The 23,861-nt window shown below is 40.6% G+C and overlaps 1 protein-coding gene across 1 annotated transcript in view; it reads left to right on the forward strand.

Annotated features, from left to right (window-relative positions):
- The first annotated feature begins 13,412 nt into the window (after positions 1-13,412).
- PREX2 (phosphatidylinositol-3,4,5-trisphosphate dependent Rac exchange factor 2) overlaps positions 13,413-23,861 on the forward strand; it is a 267,626-nt gene continuing 257,177 nt past the window's right edge. The window contains exon 1 of the mRNA XM_063079604.1: positions 13,413-13,553. Coding sequence (XP_062935674.1) covers positions 13,413-13,553 — 141 coding nt within the window. The remainder of the gene's footprint in view (positions 13,554-23,861) is intronic.

Below are 23,861 nucleotides of genomic sequence, written 5' to 3' on the forward strand. Positions count from 1 at the left end.
TATTTCAAGGATAAGCAAACACACAGCCCTATGCCAATCAGGGCATGGAATTCTTTTAGCCACAGCGATTGCTCAAAGGATGGGCACATACCATTAAAATGGTCCAATTAGAGAGAAAAACTCAGAACTTCTGTTAGATGTTGTTTCAGTAAACCATTGCTCAAGAACAAACTATTCCAAAACTTAGAGTCTTAAAACATCAATGATTTCTTATTGTGAGTTGGCCAACAACTCACAAAACTTCTGGTCTAGCCTGAGGCCATTCACACAGTTGCAGTCATCTGACAGCTCAGTTGGGACGACTGGAGGGTCCTGGACGGTTTCACTACCATGTCTGACAACTGATGCTGACTGTTGGTTCGGATGCCTTGGCTCTCCTCTCTGTGGCTTCTTATACTGTATAGTTGGTTACACTGGGTTTCTGCCTAGCATGGTGGTCTCAGGTTTTTAAGAGAGGAGTAGAAGTTCTAAGTTCTTCTAAGGCTAAATCTCTGGAAATTTTACACCGTCACTTGTATTGTATTCTGTTGGTAAAGGCAATTCACAAGGCCAGCTGAGATTTAAGAGAGTGGAAAAAATAGATCCCATCTCTTATAGGAGCAGCAGAATTGCCAAATTATAAATGGGGTGAGGACATGTAGAGCCATAATTTATTGAGACATTATCTGCAATGATTGAGGGAGACGAGTTATGCGGTAAAAGTAATATATTTTGCATAACCCACTATCCAGTATCATTTTTTAAAAAAATCATCATGTGGATTCCTTCCTCTAGAATGTATGCAGTTTTCACTACTTTCCCTTCAGAACTGGTGTTCTCTTCTACCATATTTGTGCATGTGTACAAGCATTTAAGCGTGTGTGCACGTCATTAACCAAGGCATGAAGACACTGCTGGTTCTTTCTTTTTGGCTATCGTACATGCTTTTATTTAAATGTTCCACTGGCAGCTATATTATATCACATTTGAAACTTCTCCTTAAAGATGGTTCAAGATCATTGGATGAGGATATGTACTTTTCCTTAATTTCTTCAAACTGTCCCTCCATCACCATTTGTTGGAGTTTGGATGTGTTGTGCCCTCCAAAACTCATGTGGAAATTTGATCTCCAATGTGGCAGTGTTGGAAACTGATTGAGTCATGGGGGTGGATCCCTCATGAATGGATTAATGCTCTCCCTGGGGAAGCGGGGATTAATGAGTGGGTACTCGCTCTATTAGTTCCCACGAGAGCTCGTTGCTTAAAAAAGACCCTGGCACCTTCTCTCTCTCTCTTGCTTCCTCTCTCTTGCTTCCTGTCGCCATGTGATCTGCTTGTACCCGCTGGCTGCATGCCACTTTCCGCCATGAGTAGAAGCAGCCTGAGGCCCATGCCAGATGCAGCTGTCCCAGAATCATAAGCCAAATAAACCTCTTTTCCTTATAAATTATCCAGTCTTAGGTATTTCTGTTATAGCAACACAAAACTGACTAAAACACCGTTAGATAATATAAATGGGAAAAAAAATCCATTGCCATGAAGAGAATGAAAGAGAAACTGTGCTGCAGAGAGACTTCAACGCATTTCTGCCAGAAAAAAAAGAGGATGGAAGATTTTGATGAAGAAACAGATCGAGGAAGTGGTAGGACAGAGTGACAGGAAGAGCTGCAGCAGGGGAGAGCTGGTGGGTGTAAAAGTGAGAGGATTAACTGAAACATGTATGCAGAGCAACTTAATGGGCACACAATGACAGAGGGAAGAAATTTCAAGAAATAATACAAAAAATACCTCCAATGATCAGAAGAATTATTTTCTATTTGAAAGAGTCTAACAAGCAAATAATTGAAAGAAGACACACATGTAAACATAGTCCTGAAATCTTTTTGTCAGAACACAAAAAATAAAGAGAATATTTCTAAACACTTAGGAAAATAAAGCAGATTCTCTACAAAGGATAGAGAGTCAAACTAGAATTGAATCTCATCACCAACACTGAATGGTAGGAGAAAAATGAGCTATGCATTCGAAATTCTAATGGACAATAATTCTGAACATAGTATTCTTGCACATTCAACATCAACAAAGCATGATGGCAAAATAAGTATATTTTAGATACACCAGGACTCAGAAAATTTATAACTCATTCAACCTTTTAAGGAAGTTATCTGAGATATGATCTAGCAAAATGAGTATAGACATGAAGTGTTGCTGGTTGAATTGTGTACCCCCAAAAGATGTTGAAGTCCAAACTCCTGGTACCTGTGAATGTGACCTATTTGGAAATAAGTTCTTTGCAATTTTTAAGTTAAGATGGGGTCATTAGGTAGGCCCTAATTCAATATGATGGTGTCTTTATTAAAAAGGGAAAGTTGAGCACAGAGACAGAGATGCACAGAGGAAAGATAATGTGAAGACACAGGGTGTGATGGTTAATTCAAGGTGTCAACTTGATCAGATTGAGGAATAACTGAGAAACCTGTAAAGCAATCTTTTTGCATATGTCCATGAGGGTGTTTCCAGAAGAGATTAGCATGAGAGCCTGAGTGGACTGGGCGGGAAAGATCCTGCCTCAATATGGGCAGGAGCCATCCAATCAGCTGGGGTCCAAAGAGAACAAAAAACAGAGGAAAAGACAAATCGCTCCCTCTATCCACTGGAGCTGGGAATACACTCTTCTCTCCTGCCTGTGGATGTCAGGGCTCAAGACTCAAGCTTTTGGGTTCAAGGACTTACACCAACTGCACCAACAGCTTCCCTGGTTCTGAGGTTCTGGACTTGGACTGAACCACACTACTCACATCTAGTTTGCAGACAGCTTATCATGAGACTCCTCGGCCTTCACAATTTCATGAGCCAATTCCCCTAGCAAATCTCTTCTTATATATTTATATATATATACTATTGGTTCTGTCTCTCTGGAGAACCCTGGCTAATACACAGGGAGAACACCATCTACAAGCTAAGGAATGCCAGAGGCTATTAGAAAGTGGGACAGAGGTATGAACAGATTCCCCTCACATCCTTCAGAAGAAACTAGCCCTGCCAACACTTAGATCTTGAACTTCTCGCCTCCAGAACTGTGAGAAATTGGTACTTTGCTACAGCAGCCCTAGGAAATTAATACATCACAAGAGAGAATTTCTGACAGAATTCATCTGGAGGCCATGGGAAAACAATCCCAGGATGACAGTTATCAGGTCACGAAACAATCAGTCCAGATTGGGAATGGAATCAGAGGACTCCAAGAAGAATGAAGAACAGAATAGAGCAAAACAAACAAAATCTAGCCTAAGGAGCTATATTGTATTAGTGACTTTGTGAAGAAAGGATATATTTCTTTTTTCCCCTTAGGATCTCCACCAAAAATAGAAAACAAAACAAAAAAATTAACAAACAGGCTATGTGATAAAGTCATGGTTCAAATAGGAAGGAAACCAAGAGATGTCATGCATGCCTCTCAGCAATTGATGGTGTGTTATGAAACAGAAACCGTTTAACCTAGAATTGGTCCCTTGAGTGTCATGAGGTTTATAATTCTGGACCCAGAGAGAATGAGTTGCAATCTTACCATATTTCTTGTTTCTGCAGTGAGCACCATTAAAATAATTGTATAATACGTACCCTATTTATTTTAAGCTTTTAGAAAGAAACATGGATGACTTACATATGGTTATAGAGCACAAGTTAAATATTTTCAAACCTGAAAATACTAAACTACTAAAGATACAGCTCAAAAGGTAGAAGGCAGAAGGTGATGAGAGGCAGAGAGAAGGGTGGTATGAGATTATAGTATGAGATGATAGTCTCATCTATTACAGTGAGTAGTCCAGAGACATTGCCTAGCAGTTTAAGTATGTTATGGATTAGCACAAAGTTATCCACATAAGAATTAAAATTAAAACTATAAAAAATGGACAGAAATTTCCTCAACTTGCTAAAGAACAATTATGAAAACCTATAGCTAACATCATACTTCATGGTGAGAAATTAGATGCTTTTCCACTAAGAACAGAAATAAGGCAAGGATGTCAGTTCTCACCACTCCTATTCAACATCATACTGGAAATACTAGCTAATGAAATAAGACAAGAAAAGGAAATAAAATGTGTACATATCAGGAAAGAAGAAATAAAACTGTCTTTGTTTGCAGGTGAGAAAACTGTTCATGTAGGAAATCCCCCCATATAAACAATTAAAACTCCTGGAACTAATAAGCTTGTAGATGTAAGGTCAATATAGGAAATTCAATTGTTTTCTTCTATACCAGACATGAACAATTGGAATTTAAAATTAAAAATGCAAGACCATTTGAATTAGCACCAAAAAAGAAAAAAAAAAACCTTAGGTATAAATCCAATAAACTATGTATAAGATCCATAAGAGGAAAAATACAAAACTCCAGTGAAAGAAATCAAAGAAGAAATAGAGAGATATTCCATGTACATGGATATGAAGACTCAATATTGTCAAGATGCTCATCCTTCCCAACTTGATCTATAGATTCAATGCAATCCCAATCAGAATCCTAGCAAGTTATTTTGTGAATGTTAACAGATTCCAAATTTCATGTGGAGAGGCAAAAGACTCATTAATGCCAACACGATATTGAGGGAGAACAAAGTCAGAGCGCTGACACTACCTGACTTTAAGACTTACAATAAAGACGTATCGAGACAGTGTGGTACCGGTGAAAGGGTAGACAAATAGATCAATGGAACAGAATAGAAAGCCATAAATAGACCCACACAAATATAGTTAACTGATCTTTAGCAAAGGAACAAAGGTAATTCAATGGAGAAAGGATAGTCTTTTCAACCAGTGGTGCTGGACCAACAGGATATCCACATTGAAAAAAAAAGAGAATGTAGATACAGACATTATACATTTCACAATCTGGAAAAGGCTGCATACTACACGATTCCAACTCTATGACATTCTGGAAAAGGCAAGATTAGGGAGACAAAAAAGTGATCAGTGGTTGCCAAGGGTTTGGAGAAAAGGTGGAAGGGAGAGAAGAATGAATACATGGTGCACATGAGATTTTTAGGGCAGTGTAACCATTCTGTAAGATACTATAATGGTGGATACATGTCATTGTACATTTGTGAAAACCCATAGAATGTACAGCACGAAGAGTGAATCCTAATGTAAACCATGGACTATGGCTAATAATAATGTTTAAATATTGGCTCATCAATTGTAACAAATGTACCACATAAACGCAAGATGTTCAGAATAGGGGAAACTAGGGAGAGATGTATGAGGGGATGTAAGGGAACTCTCTGTATCTTCCACTCAGTTGTTTCTAAACCTAGAACTGCCCCCCAAATAAAGTCTATATAAATAAAATAATTTTAAAAAAATGGTACAAGAAAACTATTGATAATGTCCTATTTTATATTTACGTGATTTCAGAAATATTCCAGCAAAAAAAAGATAGTTTTCCATTAATAAGGGAGGCCTGATCCATTAAATATCTATTTTCAGTAACCTTGTTTATATGCTTCGGTATTTTATGCTTTCTTTCCTGAAATTATTACCATACATGTCTTTCACTCTGTTCTTCATGGTTGGTTTGGGAGCAGTATAGATGGATTTGATTAAGTGATTGGCACATCTCAGGTGAGAAGAATAATACTTCTTTGAGAATACAGTAAAATAGATATAATTTTTGTAGTTTCTTCTTTTCCCCTAAATAGGCTCACAATCTACAATGAAGATCTGTTACATAAGATCATTTTTCTCTGAGGAAATGAAAAGGGTATTTATGTTGGCTTCTCCCACTGAAGAACAGATAAAGGAGAAGCAAAAAGCCGACTCAGACCTATCCTTGCTTGAAGATAGAATGATTAATCTCTGGGAGGCCAACCAAGTTCCACTGCATTCTCTTCTTCCATCCATTCATTCATATATTCAGTCAGCAAATGTTTATTTAATTGCAATTGCATACCAGGTTCTGAAAAGGTGCTGGCTCCTTCCCATCAAGGCACCGTAGTCTATAAAGAATCTTATCAGTTGGTCTGGCAATTATGTTAAAGTGTAATCAGTGATGTGTTAGGCAGTGGGTCTTCTATGGGGTTGAAGGGGTTGATGCCTGTTGGTCGTCAGCAGCCTGGGGTTGGGGCTAGGCTTGAGTGATGACAGGCTCAAAAAAAGCCAGCGAAGAAAAAGACTTTTAACATGATGAATAAAATTATTTCATATCATAGGCCTTTTTGAACAGTGGTTATGTGATGGCCCCTGAAATGTACCCTCTTGGACCGCGTCTCGTCATCATTGATATATTGTTACATTAGCGAAAAGGCTTAATGTTAACAGCATATGTGAGTTAAAGTGGAATCATATTGCTAGAGCAGATGTTGTTAATAGGCTGATTGCGCTCCTGTGAGCTGTTAGGGGATAGGGTTTACTATATGATATGTATGAGCTTGGTGGGTCATTAGGTATTGTCATGTGGTAGGTAAAGACTAACTAAAAGCATGAAGATAGAAGCTTGAATAAGGGTTACCGCAAATTCGAGAATAGTAAGTTAGACTGGACTAATAAACATAACCAAGGCCATTGCAAAGCTTAGAGATGTTAATACTAGTGTAGCTCCTCCAATAAGAGGCATGAGTAAATGGCCATCGGTAATGTTGGCTGTTAATTGTGTGGCTAGAGCTATCGGTTGTATAAAGAGACTAATAGTCTTCATAGCTACCAGCGTAGGAATAAGTGGTAAGAAGTCAGCCAGAAATGCTTTTGTTTTCTGGAAAAAACTGGTAATTACCACTCCAGCTCATAATGGAATAGCTATTCCTATATTAAGAGGTAGTTGAGTAGTTGGTGTAGATGGATGAACAAAAGGAAAGAACTGTACTATGGCACTTGGCATTGTAAGCATTCTGAAAGTACTCTAGTGTGGCTGGGCTGCATATTGCAAAGTGGGGAACATCAGGGAACAAAGCCAGAGAGACTGGGTCATAAGGGCCATTTGCCTTTATCCTGAAAGATTTGAAGCAGGATCAGACCTCCTCTTGTATTCCAGGGAAAACTCTCTTCTCTTATTCCTGATGTCCATCGGACAACCTCATATGGGAATAATGTAAGAGTGCTGTACCCTTGTTGTCTCCTGACTCAAATCTTATCTGTGAAAACCACTGGGCACTCATGCAAGGGTAACATGGAAGTACAGAGACCAATTAAATGCCCTTTGGAGCAATCCTTGACCAACTGGGAATTGCAGATGATGAATGAATGAGCCAGGGAGGGTGAATAGATAGAAGACGGCTTAGGACCAAACTCCAAAGAACACCCACTTTTAGAAATGGGCCAAGAAAGAGAACTCAGTAAGGAAAGAGCATAGAGGTAAAAAACAAAAAATTAAAAAAAACCCAAAACCAAAAACCAAAAACACACCCCAGAACAATGATATCACAGAAGGCAGAAGAAGAGGCTTTCCTAGGTTGAGAGAAAGTCGACCCTGTCAAATGCTGCAGGAAGGTCAAATGGGACAAAAAATAAAAAAGCATCCACTGGAATTAGAAACATAAAGACATCGGTGACCTTTACAAGATCAAAGTCACTGCAGTAATGGGAAAGCAGCCGTATTATAGGGGTTTGAGAAAAAGACTGGGACATGAGAAGAAAGGACAATGTATCATTTTTCATTGCTACAGTAGCAAATAACCACAAACTCAGTGGCTTTAAACAACACACGCATCTTATAGTTCTGTGGGTTTGGAGTCCAATATGAGTCTTACTGGGCTAAAATTAAGGTGTCAAGAGAGCTGTGTTCCTCTTACGGGCTCTAGAAGACAATCGGTTTCTTTAACTTTTCCATCTTCTAGAGGTTGCCCATGATCCTTGGCTGTGGCCCCCTTCCTCTGTCTTCCAAGTTAGCAGCGTTGCATCTCTCAGATCATTCCTCCATAGTCACATCTCCCTCATTACCACACCTGGAAGGGTTCTCTGCTTTTAAGCATTCATGTGACCCCCAGGCTCCCCTGAATAATCTAAGAGAATCCCTCCCTCTCAAAGTCCTTACCTTAATCACACCTGCATGATTACCTTTTGCCATGTAAAGTAACATATTCATAGTTCTGGGGATTAGGATGCAAATATCTGGGGGGGGGGGGTGTCATTATTCTGCCTACCACAGGCAATGAATAGAACTCTTTAGAAATTTTTCCAGGAAGGAGATAAGTAGGGCTTAGCTCAAAGGTATGTGAGTATGGAGAGGATTTTTTAAAAGAAAGTGATAGAGAAGGAAGGCTAATGAGGCAGATGAACTGTGCAAAAGATGGTATTATTCTGAGACTAATCATAGATCAAAACTGGCTGTTTATTTTACTGGGATGGTTGTAGGTTAAGTTTTCAGAATGAGAAGGTGATTATCAATTACATGATTTGGATGATTTGGAATAAATCAAGCTGATCTGAAAACTATCGCATATTTAAGAATTTTAGAGTTTTGCTGAAGTAATACCATCTGTATTAGTCTGTTTCTGTTGCTTATAACAAAACACACAGAACTGGGTAACATAAAGAAAATAAAATTTATTGCTTATGGTTTCTGAGGCTGGAAGTCCAAAGTCCAGGCAACGCATTTGGTGAATGCCTTGGTGGTGACAGTGATGGCAGGGTATCATAGTGCAAAAATGGTGGAGCAGAGAAAGCAGAGAGCGAGACAGAGAGACTCTCTTCTTTCTCCTCTTAAAGCCCACAGAACCATGCCCCCAGCCACCATTCTTAATAAATTCACTACAGCATGGTCCTGCAATCTAATCACTTCTTCAAGGCTTCACCCTTCAATCACCTTAGTAGGATTTCCCACCCTCTTAACGGTCACAGTGGGGGCCAAGTTTCTAATACATAAAACTTGGAGGACACAATTCAAACTTCAGTGAGTTTTGGGGGACATAATTCAATCCACTACACCATCCAAACATTTATTTAGTTTACCATGCCACAAAACATGGTATCAGAAACTAAAATAAAGTTTATGAAAACTATATTTTGTCTTTTTAGGCAATACAAATTTTAAAATCCTTATATTGATATGAACATCCTATACTTGTTATGATTAAATTGTTACCAAAATTAAGTGGAAGTAACTTAGGGGTTAAGCATGAATTATAAACTAAATTAATAAATATTTTTAGAATTACTTCTTATCTAAGTCTCATAAATGTGCATTAATATAGCTCCAAAGTGTCTATATTTTTTCTATAATAACATAATCTAGGATTGTCTATCATAGGCCAGAATAGTAAAGAAAATGACACAATCAATTTTACTTGTGGATAAAAAACTGATCAGAGTTCTCTATGCAACAAGGGCCACACTATAAAGCAATCTTTCCATATTTTTCTGTGCTGTATTTTTTACTAAACTTTAGTATCAAATCTGATCTACAATTTGCTTGAGCAAAGAATAGTATTTAAATGGCAGAGAGGCTAAAATGACCTCTATCTGAAATATGACCAGGGAGCTCTTTTCTTGCAAAAAAGGCAGCCTTGGACTCTTCAGTCTTTTGGTCCAGGGGTTGTCCTTCTCTGGGCCTGACCAAAGGAAGCCTACTGTGCACTGTGACTTGGCTCTTTGAACCTTATGATAATAACCACACTACACCAAGTTCATGCATATGAAATAAATTTAATGGCTGAGCTAGTTTACTACTTAGCCTCTTCCCCCTATCTTCTTTTCTGCCATCTCCTTTTCATTGGATGCTTCAACCTCATTAGTATTTCAGCAAAAAACTGGATCCTGTCCATCATTTTGGTTGTTGCTTTCTTTTTCCTGGCAGACAGAGCCAAACGTTTCAATAGAGTAAGTGGGGAGGAATACAGCACATTCAGAGTTTATGAAAGACCTTATTTACCATCAAAGTGAAGGTTTCCAGTACTCCAGCCCTGTTTTCTTATGCTCCTATGTCTTTGATGAGGAATTAAGAACTCCAGCCAGAGCTACAGAAGACACTGAGAGGTGCCTGGCAGAAGGCACTACATAGTGTCCTGAAGTTGTTCATTAATTATAGTGATATTGAAGAGTAGACCAAGGAGCAGAAGAGTGGTCGGAAACTATATCATAATAATTTCTACAGGGGCACTTCTGAGAGAAATCCAACTCTGCACAATTAAAATGAATATCTCTCTGTTAGCTTCCATTGCACATTTTTTTTTTTTTTTTTTTTGGGCAAAGCATTCATTATAACTTGCCTTTTCATAGAGTTACTTGTAGTTCTGACCCTCTCCTTGACTTAATAGTAAGTCTTTAGATGGTGGTTCTCAAATGTCAGTGAACCTAAAAATAATCTGAGGACCTTGTTTAAAGAATCCAGGGCTTACATCTCTAAGATTCTCATTCAGTAAATTTGAAATGGGGCTCAGGAAGGTTCACTTTAACAAGACTTCAGGTGATTGTAATGCAATGGTCTGTGACCCACCTTGAGAAATATTTGCCTAGAGATCAGGGTCTCTGTGGTCCTCACGCCCTAGCACTGTGTAGTGACCATACAGGTCCCCAGTGCATGTTTGTGGAATTGAGGCAAGTGCTTTGAATGGGGAAAACGCCACTGGTGATTCAAACTCAAGTATACTGCTCTCAGAACGGAGACTGGAGTTCTAGCGGGTTGTGAATAGACTAATTTTTTTGATAGAAGGAAACTGTTTAAGCAATTCTTTAATTGGGGACAATTGGTAAGAGAGAGATTCTGTTTTATCTAGAACTCCTGATAAAACTGCTTTATTTATTTACCTTTTCCTTGGGGAAAGGTACAGACCTGGGGAGGAAGAAATGCATTCCTTCCTTGCCTGTAGTACATGGAGAGAAGGTTCAGTCATGTTTGATCTTCCCATTCATACTGAAGTGTGCTTCCTGTGTCTTCTGTTTCTTTTGTTTACTGTTTACCAGGTGCTGTGAGCTCTGCTCTTTAACGTGCCTTGCCCTTTGTTTTTTTGCCACAGGGTGTGAAGCCATCTAGGTTATTTGTCCTTTGCTCTTGGCTACCTCTAAACAGCCATCCTCAAAAAGAGGAGAATTGCATCTTTTCTATCAGCTCACACACGTCATACAAAAACTCTATCTTTAATATTCAACTCTGTACTCCAAGATAAGTACAATCCATTACGTTCCAGCAACAACAACAAAAAACTCCAAAAAACAAAACCAAAACAAAACCAAAAACGCTGTATCTTTAATATGAGGAAAAGCACAATTCTTTGTTTCATTGCACTTTATAGTCACAAATTTGCTCGAAAAAGACATCGTCTAAAAAACTGATCATTATTTTAATGTAAATATTATGGAAAGCATCTTAATTTTTTAGAGTTTGGTTAATGATTTCAACTATTGGAACAAATTAACACCACTTTCTTTCCCCAAAGCCATTCATGCCTCAGTTTATTTAAGTGTCACTAGTTGTGGACAGCCTAAGTTGCTCTAAGTGGGAAAAAATGATGAAAAATATATGTGGATAATGTCAAGATAAAATGTATGCGAATCGTTTTGTTTGTTAAGTTTATTGAAACATTCAGTGCTCAGTAGGTCCTGGGTCTGTTTCCAAGTGAGAAAAGGCAGTAAACATAAACATTAAAATAAAAAATGATCTGTGTGTCCATTTTCTAAACCTGAGATCATCTACCGATCTGTTTTTTGATGAGCATTCAATAACACCTTTATCTTTTTAAATCACTGCAGCTCTTAAGAATATAACTGGCACAAATATCCTTGCCTCTCTGTGAATTTACATACCATCTTGATGTTAAAAAAAGTTATTGACGTGTAAAGGGTCTCTCTACCAAACAGCACAGTGCAATGGTGATTTCTATCCTATCTGGAGTTTATTGTATGGGCAGGAGCTGTCACTTTCCAATAGTATCTTCATTTATTATGCTAATTGACTTTCCAAGTGCTGACAGGAGGGCGTCTGCCCTGTGAAATATTCTCAGTTGGGGGGTTTTAAGCAAACCTGTTTTGTGCCTGAATAAAACCCGAAATCAATGTGTTTCTTTTCAAAGACGGGAGGGTCAATACTGTGGTTGTTTTTGTTCCCATCTAGTTATGTAACCGTGGGGACTTGTTTCTTTGCTTTCAGGATTTGTACAAAACACATTAAAGCTAAACAATAGGCAAGAGTCTCAGGAGCGACCCTGGAGCTGTGTCTTGGAGTATGTCCTCCTAAGTTTGGGAACCTCCAAGTAGTTCCATCTTAAGTGGTGTGTGTGTGTGTGTGTGTGTGTGTGTGTTGAGTGTGTTTGTGTGTTGTGTGTGTGTTGCATGTGTGTGTGTGTTGAGTGTGTGTGTGAGTATTGTGTGTGTGTTAGCTGGCAGGCAACACTTCCCCAGGGCTGAGTGTGTGTGTGTGTGTGTGTGCGTGCGTGTGTGTGTTTACTTAGCTGGCAGGCAACACTTCCCCAGGGCTGAGAGTGTGTGTGTTTGTGTGTGTGTGTGTGTGTGTGTGTTAGCTGGCAGGCAACACTTCCCCAGGGCTGAGTGTGTGTGTGTGTGTGTGTGTGTGCGTGCGTGTGTGTGTTTACTTAGCTGGCAGGCAACACTTCCCCAGGGCTGAGTGTGTGTGTGTTTGTGTGTGTGTGTGTGTGTGTTAGCTGGCAGGCAACACTTCCCCAGGGCTGAGTGTGTGTGTGTTGAGTTTGCGTGTGTGTGTGTTGAGTTTGCGTGTGTGTGTTGTTTGCATGTGTGTGTTGAGTTTGCGTGTGTGTGTTGAGTTTGCGTGTGTGTGTGCGTGCGTGTGTGTGTTTACTTAGCTGGCAGGCAACACTTCCCCAGGGCTGAGAATGTGTGTGTTTGTGTGTTTGTGTGTGTGTGTTAGCTGGCAGGCAACACTTCCCCAGGGTTGAGTGTGTGTGTGTGTGTGCGTGCGTGCGTGCGTGTGTTTAGTTAGCTGGCAGGCAACACTTCCCCAGGGCTGAGAGTGTGTGTGTTTGTGTGTTTGTGTGTGTGTGTTAGCTGGCAGGCAACACTTCCCCAGGGCTGAGTGTGTGTGTGTTGAGTTTGCGTGTGTGTGTTGAGTTTGCGTGTGTGTGTGTGTGTGTTTAGTTAGCTGGCAGGCAACACTTCCCCAGGGTTGTGTTTCCTTTTTCCTGAGATTTGGCGAAGGGTAAAAGGTCGGAGTCACATGGACACAAAGCATTTGATTAATGTCCAAGTCACCGCTGTGGCTGCCGGGGCCGCGTGAGGCCGGAGCGCGGGGCCGGACGCGCCGGGCGGGGGTCGGAGCCCCCTCTCCCGGGAGTTTCCTCCGCAGAGCGCCGCGCCTCCCGCGCCGGAGCTCCAGCCCGAGACCCCTCCTGTGCCCCCGCCCCAGCCTCGGCCGCAGCATGTAAAGTCGCCGCGTCTCCCCTCGGACCGTGCGCAGGCGGCAAGTTTCCTTTCTCGCCGCCGGGGCCAGGCAGCAGCGGCGCGCGGGGCAGCGCGCAGCCCGGCCGGCCACCATGAGCGAGGACAGCCGCGGGGACGGGCGCGCCGAGAGCGCCAAGGACCTGGAGAAGCAGCTTCGCCTGCGTGTGTGCGTGCTCAGCGAGCTCCAGAAGACCGAGCGGGACTATGTGGGCACGCTGGAGTTCCTGGTGTCGGTGAGTGTCCCCGCGCGGCGGCGCGGGACGCGGGTCCGGGAGAAGTCGCGGGATGCGCGAGCCGCATTGTCTGCGCGGGCGCCGGGGGCATCGCGGGCACCCGAATCCGAGCCGGGCCGTTGTGTTCGCGGGCGCGGCGACCCCCGCGGGGCTTTGTTAATGGCCAGAGAGGCGTCGAGGGACCAGGGCCCTGGAGAGCTCCTGGTCCGAAAAGTTAGCTCCAAGGGGAGAACGAGCCTGTCCGGGGAGTCCCGGCTGCCCCATCCTTCCGCACCCCCCAGCCGCCTTCCCGGTCTGCTCAATTGCATCGTGTATTTTTATTTTTTTCCTTCTCTTCCTCCACTGGAGATTTTGTATTAAGGCTTTAGCTTGGTGATTCATTCAGGTACGTGTATTTTTTAAACAACAAACAAAAACAAACCCTTGAATCTGCCGGAGCTGGAGTTAGTCATTTAGACATCGCGGCAGTGAAGTCCCTTTCGTTATAATAATCTTTGGAACATTGGGTTCTGCTGGGCAGAGGGACAGGAGGAGCCTCAGGGTTATGATCTCCAGCAGCTGTGGGTATTAAAGCCACATGTGGCGCTCACCCCGTCCTGCTCCTCCTACAGCCTCCTTCACCCCCGGTTCAAATCTGTCCTCTGCTCAGTCCCGGTCCCCTTTTCACACTGAGCCCATGAGAGTTGAGTAATAAAACTCGTGTCTAGCAGCTTAAGGATTTCGTGGAACTGGGCACCAACTTTGTTTCTAAGTTTGAGCTTGACTCACTGAAGTCGACTTTGAAAAACGTTTCATTCATTTCAGGGCAGGAGGGGCAAAATTGAGTGAAAGTAACTTCTGAGACATGATTCAAAAGTTGGATTTTTCCTAGTCACTGCTGAAAAGACAGAATTTGAGCTGGCTCCTTTTCACCAGATGTCTGGAAGAGCATCGTTCAAAGACGGAGGAGCTTTAGCCTATGACATCTTGCTCAGATCGTCCAGCCTTCATCTCCTTGCACTGCCTGGTTCCATACACCACCGGTCTGAAAGAAAATGTGTCAAATGCCACAACGTTTCTGCTCGGTTTTATGAAATCTGTAAACTTCCTGCTTATAATCATGATAGAAGAAATTCACTTCTTGGCTGTGGCATGAAGGAAAGCACAATGTCTCTAGTGATGTAAAATGCACAGTTGGCTTCTGGTTGGCTTCTCAGAATCAATATACTTGAGCTCCCAGGGCCACATTCTTTGGAAATGTACACATATTTGAGAATATCCTGGTACTTGGTGATATATAGAATTATCATACATATCCATGCAGCAGTGAGTGTTGATAAAACATGTTTTTCAGGAGATTTGACTTTTCATACCTTCCAATTTGGCTTTTTTTTTTTTCTTCTTCTTCAAAAAGATGACTGGTGAGGGGATCTTAACCCTTGACTTGGTGTTGTCAGCACCACGCTCTCCAAAGTGAGCTAACTGACCATCCCTGTATAGGGATCCCAACCCATGGCCTTGTTGTTATCAGCACCACACTCTCCCAAGTGAGCCATGGGCCGGCCCTAAATGTGGCTTTAATGAAACTTTTTTGGTGACAAAATACTTGGACTTTTGAAGAACCTGAGTAATTCCTTAAGGAGTTACTCCTTTCCGAAGGTATATGAGAAAAGCGCTGTGAAGAATGCTAATTTGCAGAAAGACAGCTAACTTAATCTACTTTTTATTCAAAATATCAGTTTTTCCTCTAATCTTAACACTTGATAATTGCTTTTTAAAACTTATTATCACTATACAGAGTTTGGTAAGAAAGTATGGGAGGTGTAAAATAAATCATATTTTTCTTTTTTACAAATAGAACATTACTTTATGATTTCATTCTTTTTCTTCTTATCTCACTTGGAAATTATGAACTTCTAACACTTTTCCTTTTCTTTGTCCATTATTTGTGCTTTTGTACGTTTACGCACACAAGTGCACTAACTGGCCTGAATGTCATCCTAAACAAAAGTTTATTCTGGCTTCTTTATGGTCTCATAATCACTCAGAGCCTTAGATCTATTTGTAATGCATTATTAGATTTTCATTTTGGGGCATTATTTATAGCAACATTGAATCCCCATGTAGTTTTCCTGGTCACCTGCAGTTGATGTAGTCAATTTAGTTTTAATATTAGACTATGCTAATATGTACCAAGAGCTTTAAAAATATTCAAACCCTTTGGCCTGATAATTCCTCTTCTAGGAACCTATCCTGAAAGAATGATCAGAAATGGAGACAAACAGTAAAAGTTATTTAAAAAAAAAATTAGCCATAGTATTAAATTGAATGATAGATTTCTTGCAAAAAATTGATTAGTTCATTTCTAAGTCAGATTTAAATATTTTTTAGCTGAGTCATTAGTCATTTCTGTCATTGCTTTAAGCCATTAACATGGATGAAGGATGACTCTTATCTTTATTAGGAAGAGGAAGAGATAGAGAACATATTTTTAGGTCTATCAAGAACATATTTTTACTTACAGGCCCACAAATAAGCAAACAAAATGGTATTATTTTCCTTGATTAAAAGATAATGTGATCTGAGGGGAAAACTTTTCTTACTAAGATCTTTTCTACTTCTGAATCCTTTCTCTCCTCAATTCCAACCTTTTGGCCTTTTAAGGAAAGAGCACCTTCCCCCACCCCAGCCCCAGGACAATCCATGAGCATTGCTTTTTTCCCTCTGTACTAGAGCGTCGATCTAAGCATCTTCTCTCTAGCTGCCACCCAGCCATACACTTCTTGTTGAGTAAGGCTCTGTGCTTTAAGTTTGTTCTGCCCCCGTGTGCCATGCTTTCTCAGGCCTCTGCCTTGTTCTTCCAGGGCCTTCCTCCTATACCTGTTGGGCTTTCAAGGCTTACTTTACACCCCTCCAACCCTTGCTTTGTACCCACTCTACCCCATGTTTACTTCTTCCATAGTACTTAAAGTAGCTGAGGCATTTGTTTGTTTACCTTTGTCTCAATTCTGCTAGATAGGAAGCTCCTGAGGACAGTGACATGGCTTGCTTGCCTGTGCCTCCACAGAATTTTGTGTAGTACTTGTGACATTGTAGGGTACTCAATAAATGCTTATTGAATGAATAAATGAATGAATGAATTGACCCATCCTCTATCTCCCCACCCCATTTTTAAGGACATTTCCTCAGTCGTCCTTAAAATTCTGATTTCCTTTTTCTTCCATTTAGTCTGAATAGATAGAGGAAGTTTCTAAGTTTCACTCAGGCACATATGAATTTGTGCAAAAACAAGTTTCAAATTAAACATGTACTACATGCCTTTAAAATAGAAATATGACTTAATTCAGACATTGAGGTATTAAAAGACTTTGCAACGCACTATTATTTCATCTCATGTATTCTTAGTTTTCATCTGAGATCATGGATAGGTTACATTATTTAGATTAATTGTTTTTAGGTCACAGAAAAATGGTAGAGAATGATGTGATTTGCTTGAATTTATGTTCTTGTGTTGTTTTGGAAATGAAATTTTGTGGTTTATTTTAAATACTCTAAAACATTTCTTTTAAAGAAATGATTTTATAAACCTAGTATCAGTATTTAATGTCCACAGTCTGGACAATGGTCGGTTGCAACCTGTTTCCTGTTTGCAACTCAGTGACACAGCATGCCAAGATCACAGACCTATTAGAGTGGATTGAGAAAGGGCAGACCCAGAGCCAGCTTCACGGGTTTGCATCCTGCACGGTGGCAAAGGGCTTTGAGCTCAGGAGGACCCCATGCTTGGTTAAATGCTCTGCTATCACCGACTTAAAATTCTGACTAATTTTCTTTGAACTCGTGTTTTGCAAGTGAAGTCTGCTGGGACAGTGAAGCATGAACAGAACAGATACATGAAAGGAAGAAGCTTTATATTTCAGTACCTTTGATAGCACCCTTTTCCTGCTTTTTGAACAAGGGTTCTCACATTTTTATTTTGCACTGGGCCTGGAAAATTGTGTAGACAAGTTTCGCTGTGGGTCAGTGGCAGTGAGGCAGGATGACCATATAATTCATTATCTAAACTGGGACACTTCTGAGAGTGAAAGGGAGTGCTATTAATAATTACACTGGGAACAGTTGGAAGCTGGGATTGTTGCTGACAAACCAGAACGCATGGCTATTTCACATTGTAGGCACCTTGAGACAAAGACTTTGAGCTAAGTGTCTTGCCATAAACAAAAGGTTTTGAAATTTGTGGCCTGTCCAGGCTTTGACCTCAGATACCCTAGAATTTGAGTCCTGTCTCTAATTTAGTATGCAACTTTAGACACACTCCAAAACTTCTTAAGCCTCTTCTTCTTCCTCTGTAAGATGGGGAATAATAGCATTTCGCAAGGTTGCTGTAAGCATGAGCACCGGGCTCAGCTTAGAGGGCCTTCGAAATACTTACTGTTATTTTCTCTTATGCTGCGTTATTGTAGAGAGTTGTGCATATCTGCCATCTTTAGATGTAAATTTCGTTTGTGTTATATTCTCCTCTACTCTTTTTCTGTGTCTCTGAGTCTCTTCTTGACTTGCTCCTCTGGCATTTTCCTTTGTCATTGCAGCAGTCCTCATGGCAATTTTGTAAGTGCTCAGTTGACTTTAAGACATTGAGAGCACTTCATATACTATGTAAGGACAACCATAGTTAAGTCTGGTGCCTTCCAGTTTACACCAAGCAATTGCATATTCACTGTCTGATTTGGCTTCTTGTAGGTGTGTCTCTTAACTCTCAAAGTTGTGCTTCCTGGAGCTACAGGGACCTTTACAGCGGGCGAAGGGAGGCTGAGTTTTATGGCTTCAGGCTTCCTATCCGGGCTTCTTCCAGAATCGTCCCACCTTCCTCTGATTTGTGTTTTTTGCAAAAGCAGTCAGAAAAAGCACTTATCTAGATGGTAAATTCCCGGAGAACAGAGACTATGCACTTACTTCCTGTGTGCTTTCCTTGGCCTAAACACAGTGCTTTGTAAATAGCAGGTGCTCAAGAAAACCAACAAACAGGCAAACAAAGCAAAAGCAAACAAAGCGGAATTTGAATAATGAATCTGAAAACAACCCCTTTCAGTCATGACCTGAATCTTCCAGGCAAAGACAAATTGATTTAACACATTATGCTTAGGGCTTATATTATGGACTGCATTGTGTCCCTCCCAAGATTCATCTGTTGAAGCCCTAACACCCAATACTTCAGAATGGGACTGTATTTGCAGATAGAGCCTTTAAAGAAGTGATTAAGTTAAAATAGGCCATTAGGGTGGGCCCTAATTCAGTCTGACGGGTGTTCATAAAGGAAGAGATTTGGACACACAGAGGAATGGTCGTGCACAGAGGAAAGACTGTGGGAAGACACAGGGAGCAGGCAGCCATCTGCAAGCCAACGAGGGAGGCCTCAGGAGAAACCCGACTTGTTGACATCTTGATCGTGGACTTCTAGCCTTCAGAACTGTGAGGAAATAGATTTCTGTGTAAGCCTTCAGTCTGTGATATTTTGCTACGGCAGCCTGAGCAGACAGATGGTTGCTGCGCTTGAGGTGCAGAGAGAGGTGAGACATGGCCTTACCCATGATAAGCTCCCAACTTAGTGGAGGAAAGAGAAAAGCACACAGCTTATCACAGTGCTCCACAGGAGGTACAGTAATAGTCATAAGCAACATGGCAGGAGGCATTAGGGGAGTCTTCAGTCTGGGAGCCAAGGGCAGTTTTGGGAAGAGGTGATGGAAGGCAGAGGAAGGATGAGGAGGAATGTGCCAGACTGGGAGGAGAGTTATCCAGCCCCAAAGAGCAGCATGTGTGGTGTGGCCTTGGTGTGGCAGAGCCTGGCATACTGGGGGCGCCAAAGGATTCTTCACAACTGGAGATAAGAAGTCCCCGGTGCTTTTTGGGTATTGGTAGATGAGATAAGTTCAGTCCAGCGTGAGAAGGGTTCCATTCTTGAGAATTCTATCAGCTGTGGGGAACAATGGGAGGGGATACTTGCTCCCTCGGTAATAAATCTGAGACCTCCAGGGTTGAGACTGAGAAGTTACCAGGCCAGCATTCCCTGAATCTGTCTCTGAGTGTCACCTTGGGACTCCTTCCCCTCACTGACTGCTTCCCCACCTCCCAGGGCCTCACCACACGCTGCTGCTTCCGCAGTCCACACGAGCATCCTTGCTCCTCTTGATCGGTGACAGGCTACAACCTCAAAAAGCCAGTAATCATAGAAACTGCATGAAACATAAGAATAGTCTAGCTGTGCAATACAACTTTCTGCTCCCACCAAAGTGGTTTTGCTCTCAAGGTCTGCAGACTCTGCCCTATTTTCCGTCTAAGCTCCTAGATAGCTCCCTATCAATCTTCCTGGATGAGCACTACGGCTGGCTGACTTGCCTGTCTTTGTTGCATGGTCATTATCCTGAATGTGCATACATGAAGGATGGCCTCAGGAAACTGCCTTCAAAATGAACTGATTCTCTTGTAGTGAACATACCGGGATCCAAATGGAGTGTTTTCTTAATTCTGATTTTTGGAGTATATATGATTTTCTAGCATATGGCTAGAGCCCACTCCCTGCATAGAGGGATGTGTGTTTAGTCTTATGATTTCATTTGCACCTTGTTAGAGTACAATGACGTTAATATAAAATAACATCTATTGAGATTAGATTTGTTTCTTAGCAAGAGAATTCTGTTGACAGGGTTGAGGGATAAGATGAGAGTCTGGTTACCATTAGGAGTTTCTGCTACTGTATTGGCTCAGGTTAGAAATGTGGCATGTCTGATCTAAGATAGAAGCAATAGAGAAGATAAAAAACAAACAAACAAAAAATAAACCAAACTAAACCACGAAAACACAAATGCCCTACAACTATGAGACATTTCTGGGGTAGAACCTTTAGTGTTTTGTGTTCATTTGGAAGTAGAGGTTTAAATACATTGGAGAACATAGGATGGTGCTAGGTCTCTAGTTTTGAAGACTAGATGGTGAGTGTCATTAACTGAGAAATGGAATGCAAGGGACAAAATGGCATTGGGATGAGTAAGAAAATGAATTTGGTTTTGGACCTGTTGAGCTGAGCTGCAAATTCTGCTATAATCTTTGAAGATAGAAATGTGGAACTTAAGAAAGAATTTGTGGCAAAAGTTAGAGAACTAGAATTTATGTGATCTTATACAAGTACGTTGAAGCCATCAGGTGGAGCAATTAGAGGAAGAAAACTTTACAAGCCAAGGGTAGGATATTGGAGAGCCAGTGCTGAAGGTTAGCACTGCAGAGTGCACAGGTGGCTTTGAACCCTCAAAGGTTGAAAGCAAGAACCAGGAGAGAGGGACATCTGCAAAGCCAACGAAGGATCTAGTTTCTGGAAGAAAGGTCTCCTTAATGTGTCAGGACTTTAAGGAATTAGGTAGTGTGAAGACTGAAGAGGTCACCGGACTCGGCAATTAGAACATCATTGGCTCTCAGCTTTGGTAAGTGTTGGAAGCTCTCAGAAGCCAAATGGTAAGAATGAGTTGAGACATGCGTGGAGGCTGAGGAGGTGGAGACTGATGGAGAAACTATCCAAGGAGGTTGGTGGTAAATACAAGGAGAGAAATAGGTTAGAAACGTAAGGGGATGATTTTGTCTGGGAATATTTAAGGAAGATGAGTATAGTCAAGGGGAAGGAGACAACAAAAAGGGAACCAGAGCAGCGAGCACAGAACGTGGCAGAAGGTGGATGGTATCTTTAAGTAAGCCATGGCGAGTGCCCCCATGTCACTGGGAGACAAGGTGGGCATTGGAATAATATACTGAGCCATCCTGCCATGGAACACACCTGTAGCAAACCGTCATTGCAGATGCTAAGAATGAGCAAGCTGTCTCTTGTGTATTTTAAAAGTTCTGCTTCTTCAGTCTACAGCCTGTGGAATGGTCTAGGAACAGCCTTTGTGCCCCCTGTGGACACTGACCAGAGGTCTCTTTCCCATGCTGGGACAGTGGAGTGAAGGGCATGGCACAGAGCATGGCTTAGGGAATCTGATGACCTGGGTTAAAATCCTGGCACTGAAACTTACAAATTGCATCTCTTTGGGCAAAACAAATAGCTTTTTTTATGCCTCAGTTTCACATTTGGAAAGCACATTTGACAATATCTACCAGGACTGGACTGAAATTCAAATCAACTTTTGTAGGTAAATTCCTGAGAGGTAGGAAGTGTTTCCCACCCTTTTACACTCCCCTGACTCCAAGTTTACCTCCTCCTCTTCTCTCTCTCTGACCTGACAGACTGAGCCTGGCACTTGTTAGGTCTGCTTGATAGTCACCTACCCTAGTCCTGATCCCTTTCTCTTTTGAGTCTGGAAACATAAGGGAGGGTTTCACAGAAAGAGAACGGTCCTGAGAAGGCCAGAGGGGCCTTTGGTAATGCAGGAGAGGAACAGCTTTCCTCCGGGAGGGTCCCACATGTAAGGCCAGAGAGAGGGAAGTATGGAGGTTTCTACCTGATGGCCTTTATTTCTCTGTGAAGTTGAACTCTAGTTTTCTGTCTGATGTTCTGTTTTGTTTGTTTTTGCTGAGAGTGAGGTGCCTTGAAGAGAATAGTAAAGATTTGGGACATACACTTTCAGGAATAGAAAAGGGGATTGAACTTGGACACCTGAAGTTGGATGTATGACAATCTTTGTACAATTATTCTTTCAAATGTGACTTTCTTAAATGCAACATATAAATTTAGAAGTCGAAATAGAGAAGTAAGCACTTCTAGTTTATTATGTCTATTTTGAGTAGGTTCAAATCTTGGATATAATGACAATCATTTTTTTAAACCATGGTGTAAATTGCATAGAACTGCCATTTTCCATTTAATGCACATATCAATCATTGTAAATTTTAAAAAAGAAACATTGATTTATCTGACAACATTTTGGTGTGATTACATTTTTTCTCATACTTGTCTTTTAACAGTGTTTATTGAGGGTTCGTTTACTATATATCTAGTATTATATTTTAAGACAAAATAAAATTGCTATGTCTGTGTTTTGAATACTATTAGTATGACCTAAAAACAATTTGCTGCTTGTATTATTTCTTTAAAAATCTTATTACTTTTCATGAGATGGATTTTTGTTATTCTTTATTAAAAGATTTATTACATTTATTAAAATTATTAAAATTAAAAATAAAATTTATTGAATTTGTATTAGGTATATTAAAATCACAATTTTCTTTGGTTTACAACATTACGGTTGCCTCAAACAATCAAAAATTTAGGAAAAACACCCTTTGGAAATGTTTCATTGCTTAAAAGTGTGTTGGATCACTTTTCCCATGGTATTGCACATAATCATTCAAAATCCTGATGCATCTAATAAAAACTATTTTTTCCTAAATTTCTCCCATTCTCATAAACGATTGCATTTTACCTGAGAGTTCAATGATTGTAATTTTAAGAAAATTGATACATTAATTTGAGGTTATGATTTCTAAACACTTTTAGTTTGTAGAGGTGATTTCAGACTGACCAAGTTTGTTGTATTCTAGCCTTACATATAGCTAACCATAATGCACAATAAAGGACCTATTTTTCTGGAGAATATCTAAGCCAAGGATATTGTGTTCTATCAATAATGCGAAATGTGCATTTTTCCATTAAAAGGCAAGCCCTTCGTTGGAAAAGGTTAAATTGTATAATACTTAGAAATGACTCCAGCTGGCTAAATTTAGAATACTGTTATAAAAATATTCTCTAGTTTTATAGCAAAAATATAGCAATATAGAAACAAATGGGTAAACATTTTTATTTATTTAAAAATTTTGTCTCTCTGAGAAAGTCAGGTGAGGGTTGGTATCTATGTTTGACTTTGCTTTGCCACTTTGCTATTTTAATTTTCTATTTAAATTGTCTCCTTGCCAGGAGGAGAGGCTTTATAGATGGTGACACATTTTCAGAGGTTGTGCAAGAAATGTTGATATTTTCCTTTGATGCCTTGTAATCCCTCAACTTGGCCTTGTTTTCATGCTTCCTTGGCATTCTAGCCTTTTCTTATTTGAGGCTATTGCCCCCCAAAAATAAATCTTCGGATTCCGGAAATGATTTCTTCCATTCCAAAGCTTTATTTCTGGCAGTAGCACTAAGGGAAGGTCTATGGAAAGGCACTATTATTCTCTATTAATTGACCTAAATGTTAGACCCACATCCACATATTCCAAGATTACTTTAATAATGTATTATTTTCCCAGAGGTAAAATTATGGGGTGAAAGAGGATTTTGTTTTCTACACTGTATATGAGTAGTGTTTGACTTTGTATAACTTTCATATATTGTTATATTTTATTTAGAAATATATT

Source organism: Cynocephalus volans, chromosome 15 (assembly GCF_027409185.1).
Source record: "Cynocephalus volans isolate mCynVol1 chromosome 15, mCynVol1.pri, whole genome shotgun sequence".
Taxonomy (NCBI): Eukaryota; Metazoa; Chordata; class Mammalia; order Dermoptera; family Cynocephalidae; genus Cynocephalus; species Cynocephalus volans.